Below are 12,108 nucleotides of genomic sequence, written 5' to 3' on the forward strand. Positions count from 1 at the left end.
GCACAGAACTCTTATGAGACTTGAAACTCTGGGTTTAGAAGATGGCATTTTCTCTGATGTCTTTTTGTATCCCTACTGCACTTCCAATGGAATACATAGATGTCTTCCTGATCTTCCAAGTCGGAGAATATTGAGCTTGTGGAAAATACCTCTCTACACAAAACCCATTATTTCTAATTTTCATAGGCTTTATTTTTTAAAAAACCATAATCCACGAATCTTTGCTTCCAACTTTCTCTTGACAAGGAATTATTAAATCAACACTTACTGAAGGTAGAAAGGACAATAATAAAATTACATAGCTCAGAAATGTTTCCATGATCTTCTACATTGATACCAAAGCTTGTTAGTTAAATCATTTAGTCCTTTAGTCAGGTGGAATATTTTACTGAGCACATAGTATATTCTTGTCAAATACTCAGAATGGCAAACAAGTCAAAGAACATCCCTATTCTCATGGAAGTTATGTTCTAATGAGGCAAAGCAAAGTATATCCCCTGTCCAAAAAAATTTTTAAAAAGGAAAAAGAACCAAAATAGAAGTTTAGGTTATGATCATGGCAAGAGAGCTAAAGAAAACATAGAAGGTGATAAAGTAAATAAAGGAAGTAGGAGAAGGGTTTAACCTTAGACTGCCAGGGAAGACTGGACAGGGCTGAAAATAGAGCACCTGTGCTCACGTGCTAGGAAGGACCCAGCCATGTGGAAGCTGTAGGAAGAGCATGCCAGGCAGAGAGCTTCAGTTACAAGGAGCCAAACAGCTCCACTGAAAAGTGCTGACTGGTGGGGCATGTCTGAGGAGTAGAAAAGGTGTGTGCATGTGTGTGTATTCAGCAAGGGACATTTCTTAGTTTTCTATACTTTGAAATTATGTTATTGATGTATCCAGTCCTCTTTTCAAAATGTATTTTAATTCTGGACTCTCCATTTTGACATTCCAAATCATCCTGTGTCATTAGCTCAGTTAGGATGGTCTCACGGAACATAGTCCCCCAGCTTCCTGCTTTGTGAGTCGATCCATAGCATCCTTCCTGAGTGTCAGACCACTGCTGATATTGCCACAGCAGGTATTTGGCTTTGTAAGCCAGGGGTGATGTAACTCTGGGGGAAAATACCAGGGCAAATACCTTTGAAACAGAAATCAGTCAAAGGAAAAAATAAAGTGAGAGAAACCCATTTCTTGCTTACAAACAGTCGTCCACATCTGCTCACCAGTGTCTCCCATTACCTGACTGCAGAAGAAAAGGGGGCCCCACCCAGCCTCCCCAGTCCAGACATGCTCTCCTTCCTCCATGTAATCACCTATTGATATGGAGATGGCTACTTTTCTCCACCCCTTGGAAACACCCATTGATATGGAGATGAACCATTCAAGAGATGCCAGGCAAGAGATTCTGGAAATGTTTCACTTTTACCCACAGGTGGATACTCAAAGCAATATGATTTATGATTAAATCAGGTGCAGGATTTAGAATTCAGCCTTCATTCTGAGGGGAAGATGCCAAGCATGACTCTTTTTCCCAGAAACTTTCTATTTTCTTTCTTTCTTTCTTCCTTTCCTTCTTTGTCTTTCTTTCTTTTTGGTGTTTGGTGACCATGATTTTTTTTTTTTAATATTTCAGTAGTAAATATTCATAAAAATCTTTGCAAGTGAATTTTAATGTATAATAATGCAGCCTACATGTCTTACTAGGGACACTGAAATGAGAAAAAGTCTGTAGAAAGCATTGAGCTCTTTGGGACAAGAGAAGTTATATAAATGCAGTCATTTCGACCTCAGTAAGTATGTGTATATATTAAAATCACCAATTTATTGTGACCCTGAAGTTTAATGTACCACTACAGTTTATTGTAGCTCCAATTTCAATATAAAAATCTCAGCCTGAGTATTTTCAAGTTCTGTACTTGATTCTGGCCACTGTCACATAAATAGAGGTATCTAATCACAATAATAATTTATAATAATCATAAATGATATTGAAACCAGTGTTTACTAGACACTAGAATAATGTTCCAATACATCATCTTATTTATATATTTATTTTTCAAATTGAAGTATAGTTGATATTCAGTATTATATTGGTTCCAAGTATACAACACAGTGGTTCAACAGTTATACACCTTGTTAAATCTTCACCCCCACTAGTGCAGCACTAGTTAACATAGAAGGATATTACAGACCCATCAACCGTATTCTGCATGCTGCACTCCCATCTCCATGGCCTACTTATATTGTGATTGAGATTTTGTGACTCTTTCCCATTCACTGCCTCTACTCACCCACCCTAACCCCTCCCCCATGGTAAGTCCCAGTCACTTCACAGTGTCTGAAATCTACTGCTGTTTGTTCATTTGGAGCTGGCTCCCACTGGGGCTTGATCATTTGGGCTGAGCTGGGAAAGCCTCCCTCTGCCTGCCAGGCAGCAGAGTCAGAAGGCTGAGCAGACTGGGCAGAATGGGTTTTCAGGGAAGCCGCTGTGGGGCTGAGCCGCCAGTGGAGGAGGTGGAGTGTCTGGAGCTGGGTCCTGTGAGCGCCCGACCAGGTGGGCTGAGGGAGGGCTGGGGAAGCATCAACTACCTGCCCTTTATCCTCCGAGGGAGCTCCCTCCAACCTCTGCCCCTCTGGCACCCTTCTGGCTGCTGGTAAATCCTTCAAACTGCCATCTCTGTGCTGGGTCTCAGCAGGACCAATGGAGTGCACCTGTCCTCCACAAGTGATGGGAGTCTCAGCCTCCCAGACTGCTCCAACTCTCCCTGGTGTCCAACCACATCAATCACAGAAGCACAGTGCAATGTGGACTCCAGTTCTCACAACAGATCTCCAGGGCCAGGGGTGCAGGATTCCTGAGTGCCTATTCCTTCCCTGCTCTGTTCCTCTCCCTCCCACTTGTGGGCTAGGAAAGGGGAAGAGCTTGGGTCCCACTCGGTCCCACTCTGCCCCCTTATCCTCTCTGTGTGGTCTCCTCTGCTTCCCCAGATGTAGGTGGTCTGTTCTGCAGTCTCAGGTCACTCTTTCAGGATTAGTTGTATTTGCTGTAGTTGCTTCCTTAGGTGTGCATGAGAGGTTTCCGCCTTGTCTTCTTACTCCACCATCTTTTCCACCTGGAGCATCATCTAATTTGTGTTCACAAACACCTTAAGAATTAGGTAATATTTGTGCCATTTTATAGGTAAGAAAACTAAGCTTATTTCAAATCCTCTGGGTTGCCTAAGGAAGGCTTCACATGGAGTAAGTTAAAATAGGAAAATATGAAATAGTTTACATGGATTCTGATATGAGAAAGAAATGCATAAAGACAGTTTTTTAACCCTCTTTCCACAGAAAATGGGACCTTCCTCTTGGTCTGGTTTAAAGACAGTCCTGCCTAGAGAAAAAAACTTATTTCCATCATCCCTGAGAATCTGAGTGAATATTTGCTGGGCCAGTTTAAAAGCAAATTTTACTCTTATACACAATTAAAATCAACTCAAAAGAGATCTTTACTTGATATTTAGGAGAAAGCAGTGAGTGTGGAATTGAACTCTGTTTGGCACAATGACAGCATATATTCAAAATCAGGTGAATATAACTAGGGGCAGCTAGTAAATTTCATATCAATCCAGAATAACAAAGTTGGAGTAAAACGGAGGTAAGCAAATTGCCTCGGAAGTTTTATCCAAAAATATGAAGGGTTGTGATGGGCTATAAGGGATAGCATAATGGAGGAAGAGGAAAAATAGCAATGGACATTTAGAAAGAAACAAACTTTTGCTGCACCCTAGCTGTGTCTTTGGGCCACATTCTTCTTACTTAAAGCATCTTAGTACAGTTGAGTCTCTCAGCAAACTTAAGGGTAGGTATTATTATCCAAAATTCTGTTCTCAGGAAACCAAAGTATAAATTGCCCAGTGTCCCATATCATTAACTGGAGGTCCAGAATTCAAATTCAGGTCTGTATTACTCATCAGTAATAGAGGGTCTTTCTGTTATACACTGCTCTGGGAGAGTTGGTCTCCCCTCCCCCACAAAATGAAAATTTATTGGAAACACACAACTCTCTCTCTCTCTCTCTCACACACACACACACAAACACACACACACACACACACACACACACACACCTTCCAAATGTTTAACCTTCCAAAGTCACTAGATGAGTGAAAGCAAGCTATTTTTAAGAAGATACAATATAGAGTGGCTTTCCTCCCTCCTCTCTTTTTAATATTTGCTCTTTCTGTGATTTATTTTTCCTGAGTCCTGAAGGAGTTTAATGCATTGCCTCAAAAGTAACTAGAGTATTCCTATTTCTTTTTTGGTTTCCATTTAAACTACAGCAATGTATATTTAACTTTTTATTTTTGCAATACCATGCAACTACTTGCCTTAAGAATGTAAAATGCTGCTAACCAGTGCTTTGAACACTCCTCACTGATTTTGTTCATGAAAAGAAGAGGTCAGTTTGGTGACCTACTAGTCAAGGAAACTATTAGTTTCATTTTAAAGACAAAGAAAGCACAGAAGTACGTGGGTGTAAATGGTAGGCTTGCCTCTTGCTGCAGTATCTCCAATAAAAATGGTACTGGGGGCTTCAGGCAGTAGCAGTTGTTCCTTGTTTCTGTTAAGTCACTTTGTTTTGGAGTTGAATAAAAAATTGGAATAAATGATGCAGTTCTATGCTGCTACATGATGGAGTCTGACCCAAGTAATGAACGACATTTATAAGAAACAGATCACAGTAGGGGCACCAGACAGCCTTCAGGTGCAAAACAACAGGATCCAAGAAAGAGAACTTGAGCAAGTGAATTTTTTTCAGACGTTACATGGGCTGGTGATGTATCAAAGAAAGAAACCGCAAACATCTTATCTCAAGAATATGGAGGAAAAAACACAAAAATGGCTAATAATGAAATATGTGATTATATAAAAGTTCCATAGTGGTGAAGTCATACTGTCAATACCTCAGAAGAGTCAATTGCCTTGTAACATAGCTGCATACAGGTGCAGCAATGAACTGCACATACAGTTTAACATATAGATAACAATTATTCAGAATATCAGAGGATTTAGGAAGAGGATGGATATTAATATCCACTGGGATTCAGTTGAAATAAACACAAAGGGATGGGTGATGTTCAGTGCAAGTGTGAGAGAAAAAAGAAAGCTGGTTAAAGATCCATGAGATTAGGAAGGGCCATTAGTGGTTAGGAAATTGCTAGTTTTGCTCCACAATGTGAACTAATCATTGCAAGTCCCATCTCTGGAGTGTTCCCAAGGGAAGGAAAGCTCTTTGCAGCCCAGAAAATAAACAAAGGGCCTTTGCAGAGAGCACGGTTTAAGGGAACGCCAGAGCTAGTCTGAGGAGGCAGGCCCTGCCTCCACCCCCCAGCCTTTAACAGGGGCACATACGAGATCTTCCCCTGCACTTTTGGTTGCTTTTCATGAAAACCAAATGTTTGTATTCTGGATTTCTCACCACAGCCTTGTGGCAAAGGAATCATATTCTAAACTTGAGACTCTATAAACTAAAACGAATATTAAGTGAATTCTTATTAAATACTTTACTTGTGTTTTCAATAATGACTGATGTCTTGAAATTATTACCTCATTGGAATTAAGGGAATGAAAGCCTTGAACAAACTTATTGTTTTAGCCTGAAATACAGAAGATGGAAGCACAGTAAAAGGTTCAGACAGGAGAGGCACTGGCTGCTGCTGCTGATATGTTTTGCTTTGCTCGCATCAAACTATGTTCTTGGCCATCACTGATAATCTTCTTCAAAAGCATGTGTGCACTAGGTTGTGGTGATAAAGACAGGAGGCAGGGCAGACCTAGTCTTTACCTGCAGAGTGGAGAGTTCAGCACTTGGCTGCCTAACTTAACTAAAGCGTGGTGAGTGTTGCACCGGTGAGAGCAGTGATCAGGAAACACTTGAAGAATCCACCCCCGTCTAGGGGATTCCTTGGCAAGAGATGTTGAAGCTGGAACTGAAAAAGGGAAGACAAGTGGGTTAACTATTTAGAACAGACACATGTTCATCTTAAATTACTTATTATATAAATTCCTAGAAAATTTAATCTCTTACTAATAATACGATGGTGTTTTAATGTCATGTGGTTTTCATAATAGTCATTCCGTGTGTTGGTCACCTGTAAACACCTTGGTGCGGCAGGCACATTGCGATTAGCCAGATGCTACTGAGAGGAAAAATTCCTTCTGATCATCTTCGTTTTCCTTTTCTTCCAAAACTTATTGCTATATAATTTATGTACCATAAAATTCACTATTTTCAAAGTGTAAGACTCAGTGCTTTTTAGTAAATTCACAAGATTGTGATTATTGCCACTGTCTAATTCCAGAGCCTTGTCGTCATCCCCGAGAGAGACCACGTGCCTATGCGCAGTCACTGCCCACTCCCCTCTCGCCCCCTCCATCCTTTAGGAACCAATAATCAAGTTTGTCTCTATAGAAATGCCTATGCTAGACATTTCCTGTTTTTGGAGCACACAATATGTGACCTTTTGTGTTTTTTTCACTTCTTTTACTTGGCATAATGTTTTGAAGGTTCACACATATTGCATCACGTATCCGTATTTTATTCCTTTGTGTGGTCAAATAATATTCAATTGTATGGATTTACCACCTTATGTTTATCCATTCATAGGTAGATGTATGTTTGAGCTGTTTCCACTTTTTGGCTGTTAGACTGGTACTGCTGTGAACATCATTTGTTTACAAGCTTTTGTGCAGCTGTAAGTCTTCATTTCTCTTGGATGTGTACCAAGGAGTGGAATTGATGAGCCATATTTGTAACTCAGTGCTTCCCTTTTGAGGTACTGCCAGGCTGTTTTCTGTTTTGCATTCCCACCAGAAATGTTTTATTTTCTTTTGATAGACCCCAGAGGAACTGGAGGATGTTTCTGACCTGGAAGAGGATCATGAAGTCCGCAGTCACACCAGCATTCAGACGGAAGGGAAAACTGACCGGGTATGTCACCTCCCTGGGGTGCGATGACTTCCCTCGTCAGTCCAGGCAGCCTCTCACAGGTGGATAACCCAGTCTGGAGCTGTTTTCCCAAAGCACAGGGAGAGGAGCCTCAGAAGGAAGGGGCAACAGAATGAGGGAAATTATTTTTTTAACATGAGCTTTCACATTTACACTGTTTCTGGTCAGGTAGTGAAACACTCCATACCACTTTTGGCTTTTATAGCAATCATAAAAATATAAAAGTGAAATGCATATATGTTTGTTTATTGTAGAAAAGAGACACCAAGAGGTTACAAATATTCCCTGAAATTCAAGTGGTGAAAAAACTTCTGAAGTAATACTCTTCTGCTTTTCTTCCTTTCTGCAGTACCCTCTTCTGCCCTCTTTGGCCCCTGCCCTCAACACACGCACACACGACCACCCTCAACACACCCCTCCACAGAGGTTAATCAATTTCTGAATTACTCTGATGTGTACTTCTCTTTACACCCAGTACTTGAGAATCTGGGAAAGTTGGGTTTTCCTGGCCACTGGCAGCTTGCAAGTGCAGACCAGACAACCGAACGTGGGTCTGAAAGCCAGTCTGTAACCTAGCTCCATTTAACACATCCCAGTCAGCCACCTCTTTGCTGTGTTACTTGGGAAACTAACGAAGCTTTCTATATGTCATTCCTTGGTTTGTTGGTTTGTGAAGTGAGGATACTTACAGTGTGCTCTATATGAGGATCTTTGTGGGAATTACTAAGGTAACTAATAGAGCAGTTAACACAGTGCTTAGCTCATAGTAGGTTTCTGTAATCATTAGTTATTTGTAGTTGTGGTAGCAATATTATTATTATCATCATTATCACTATTACTATGTAATTAGTTAAGTTCAGTGACATAAATTTAGATGTGGATGAAGAAAAAAAATAAATAATAAGGAAGATAAATAATAAAAAGATAATAAATATGGAAATTCTATATTTTCAAATACCCAGATTGTCTAGAACTGGTATAGATCAGTCACAACACCTGTATTTGATTAGAAATGTTGGTTTCCTTGAGTTTCCAATTTTTTTTGTTGACTATTTGTATTATTTTTCAGTCTTACAGTAGCCAGTTCATGTTGGGAAATGTCTGGAGACACATAACATCTGGCGTTATCTTCCTTTGGTCTAGTAAGAATTCTTTGTAAGTGATTGAATCTTACAAATGGCAATGGACTTGGAAATAAATTTTACTAAGTGTTAACTTTCGCTCATGCTTCAGTAAAAGCAGTGAGTGATAAACCTAAGTTGCTGTTGAACTACTAGAGGTAGAGGGTAGGTGTCAGGGTTTACCAAAGAATTAATAATAGGCAATCTTGCTAAAATAAAGGCTCTTTTTAGGATGTTGGGATTGGGATAAACATGCTTAGGCTCTAATTCTGGCTCATCACATATAGACAACAAAGCCTTGGTTAAGACTCTTAAGACTTAGAAACTTCAAATTTTTTCACCTGAAAAATGAGACTGCTTTCTTACAGAATTATTGGTAAGTTTAAAGAAGACCATTCACATGAGAGTGTTTTATAAACTTTAAAATTATGTGTTAAGAAAATAATAATCTTCCTACTATTTTTGTTTGTATTTTTGTTCTTGGATGGGATCACAGCCAGCATGATGGCCACCTAACCACTGTAAGTTAACAAGTTAATGATCTCTATGGTGCTAGGTTTTGCAAATTTTTCATAGAAAGTACTATGCCTAGCCTTGTGGAAATCACCCTGACACAGCTGTGCATTCTGGATTTGTGTTGCACTGGGCACAGTTCCCTGACAGCCCAGTTCCTTTGGGTTGCCCCCGGGCAGCATCTTCAGTACCTTTAGTGGCAAGATATATCCCCAACCATCAAATCTACTGGGAACAACATTATATTCAACCTGGCTGGTCTCTGCTCTCATAAATCTTTCCTGCATAAATTCCAAACAGCTTGTATTTCATTCACTTTCTGCCTGGAGGCTTCCCCACAATTGCTATGTGGGATCCCTCAGGAAGCTCTTCAGATATTCTAATACATACACAACCTCATGTGAGGCATTAACACCCCACAGAGCAACCTTTGACCAATACTCTTTCATTTCTTAGGTGGACCATTTTTAAAGCTCATTTCCCACAGATCTTAAAAAGTTCCCCACGGGGAACAAGTGCCAGTTCCTAGGGCAGTGGCCAGCTTGATAATATACTTTTGGATTTGCTCTCCTTTCTTTTTTTATTCGTTCTTCCCAGGCTCTCACTTCTGTTCCCTAAGATTTCTTCCCAAAATAAACTACTTTACATTCTGAGGTTCTGCCTTTTGGGGAAAAACAAGAAAAGGTAGTCACTTCATCTATTTTAATATAATTCTCACATTAACTTTGCTATATTGATATTTTTATACCAGTTTTACTAATAGGGCCAATGAGGTTCAGATAAATGTAACTTATCTAGTACATAGATTATGTTTTCAGACTAAAAATTTTGGTGATTACATGTCAGTCACTTAAGACAGACAGTTAGTCGAATTAATCCTTTACAAACAAGCAAATAACCACCACAGCATCATGATGGGATGAAAGAGAATAGAATGAAGGGAGCCACAAAGCCTAAGAAAGGGAGGAAAAGTACATTTTCTTAAGTTTAAAAAGTAATTATTGTATAGTCTGGACAATTTAATTCTAGTAACATTCTTTTATATCTTGTGAGTTTATTACTACAGATTCTGTTTTCCTACCTGAAGTTCATGAGATGGCTGGCCAAAGGGGATAGCTCAAAACTGTTCTCCATGCAAATCACCCAGTGAGAACCAAGATAATGTGTAGATAGACTTCATGATCTTTCCTGGGCACCTCGTATCACTACAGTCCATATTCCCTACAATTACACTTCTGTACTTAGAATGTATTCATACGTTCAGTCTTATATCTATACGAGGCTTTATCTGTGCTTTCTATCAGCATTCCTGAAGTTTGTATACAGTGGACAAAGCATACATTTTGCCACATTTCATAGGTACCATCAATTAGAGAAGCTACCATAAAATTTTGAAATGGAATCTCTTGAGATTCTCTGCATACTCACACCATGCTCTACATGGAATTCCTAGTCACTGCCCAAGACAAGCCTTTGGGTTCCTTTTTGTTTGCTGCTGTTACTAAGGAGTAAATGCTTTTCTGGTTCTTGGATTATGCGAACTGTGCTATGTAGAACTTGTATGAGAACCAATTTCAGGCACCGTTTAGTACTAGGGTGACAGTTATTTATTATCATTTTGCTTTCTGCATTTCACTCCCAGGAGCTCTGGCTGAATATCATCTGTTTTGTTGTCATCAGTGGCAAATGCCACTAGGCATTGTAAAGGTCTGTCACCAACAAATAATGACTTAGAGTCCACAGTCAATGAGAGTGAAATACTTAAAGACCAATAATGTGTACCTTATGAAGTGGCAGAGGAACAGCAGTGGAAATTAGTGATTATCTTAATTATTAAACATGAATACTCACTGGACCAATACTTCAGTTGTATCCAGTGATCAGGCATTCCAAAGTGCTGCAGGGGTGTGAATTTGCTAGAGATTTACAGAATGTTCTTCAAAGAGCTCATTGTTTATTCTTTTCATGCTCTTAGCAAGGATAAACTAGGTATCTTTTATCTTAAAAACTCAGATTTGTAAGAGATTTGAAAATAGACTCCTGTAAGAGAAACAAATTCCTAATTTATTGATACTAGGATTTTTTGGTAAGTCCTAAAAGCTTCCTAAAAAATTATACTACATACATGCCAAGTCATATTTTCTATTTAAACAGAGTAGTTATTTAACACTTTATAGTTTACAGACCATTTCTAAATTGGTGTCTCATTTTTAAAAATCCCTAGAGTATGTTACTTATTTTTTCTTGATACTACTAATTAGGGAATTCGACTCAAAGAATTTCAATAGTTTATGCAAGTCATGTCAGCTGGGACCAAACCCCAGGTCTTCTGGCACCGGCCACACTCTTTCCAGTACAGCACACTTGTCAACGCAGATAGACTCTAATCATTCCTTTAGACCTAATTGCCTTCCTACTGCTGCGGCTAGTATTATGGAGTTGATATTATAACTCCTCTACTAGAAAAATTACTTGTTAAACTGAGACTGTAAACCTTAATATCAGATCTGCTTAAGCCTCACAAATTTCTAAATGTCCCAATACTACAATCTTCCATCAATAACAACGCCAGTTTGTTGATTACCTTTGGAAACTACATAGTGATGCCCAGACCTTGATACTATCCCAGGTGGGTCACTTTGCCTTAATGAGATGGTATATTAGTCAGGTAGAGTCATATAGAAGAGGATCTTGTAGGGTGACAATTTGAGGTCTTCATGCACAGAATCCAAAAGATAGAGGTAGTTACTCCCAGGATGCTAGCTACTTTGACTAGTTCAGGAAGCCTTGCAAATACAAATTTCATTCTTCTGATATGAGATGATTTTGGCTCCCTGGTTTTACCATATTAAAAATTTTTTGACATACTGGACATTCCTGGGCAGTCTTTTGAAGTTGTTTTTAACTCAAGAGGTGACTTACTGCTAACTGCTCTTATAGGTTAAAAAGAAGATGACATTAATGTGACTTGTAGGGTATTGGTGCTTTTATGTACACCTGTGTTCATGTGAAGTGATGTAGACCTGAAAGAGTGATCCCAGAGGTGGCTCCTTGTGGTGGGGTAAAGCAGAAACTCAACCCCACAATCGTGAAGTTCTTATTTTCTTCATTATTGAATGTCTGGCCCTGCACTGGGTGTTTTTCTTCTTGTGGGAAGTTTGGTAGTTTGTTGATCCCTCAGTTCTTATCTCTCTCAGAGTCCTCAGTTACCTTTGTCAAGTTACACAGAGTTTAATTTCCTCGTTTATGGTGCATGCTCATAAAAAAAGAAAAGGAAAAAGTCATCCTGATATTTAAAGAATTCATTTTGGAGACAGTTTTGCAAACAGTCATTTAAAAACCTCCTTTTCTTCTCTACCCCTGCCCAGGAAGGACATATGCTCTAGTGATTATTCTCTCTGCCTCTTCAGCTTGGAAGCCATTAAGGTCTAACAACTAAATCAAAGCTTTTGTTCTGACTCACATTATTTAAACTTTGATCAGAGTGCCTGG

At 39.3% G+C, this 12,108-nt stretch overlaps 1 protein-coding gene across 6 annotated transcripts in view; it reads left to right on the forward strand.

Moving 5' to 3' along the window:
• The window catches only part of CTNNA3 (catenin alpha 3), a 1,703,691-nt gene that overhangs the window by 1,516,053 nt on the left and 175,530 nt on the right, over positions 1–12,108 (forward strand). For all 6 annotated transcript variants that reach the window (XM_073240982.1, XM_073240983.1, XM_073240981.1 and 3 more), the window contains one exon: positions 6,872–6,964. In XM_073240982.1, the coding sequence (XP_073097083.1) occupies positions 6,872–6,964 (93 nt within the window). The remainder of the gene's footprint in view (positions 1–6,871; positions 6,965–12,108) is intronic.

This window comes from Manis javanica, chromosome 7, assembly GCF_040802235.1.
Source record: "Manis javanica isolate MJ-LG chromosome 7, MJ_LKY, whole genome shotgun sequence".
Taxonomy (NCBI): Eukaryota; Metazoa; Chordata; class Mammalia; order Pholidota; family Manidae; genus Manis; species Manis javanica.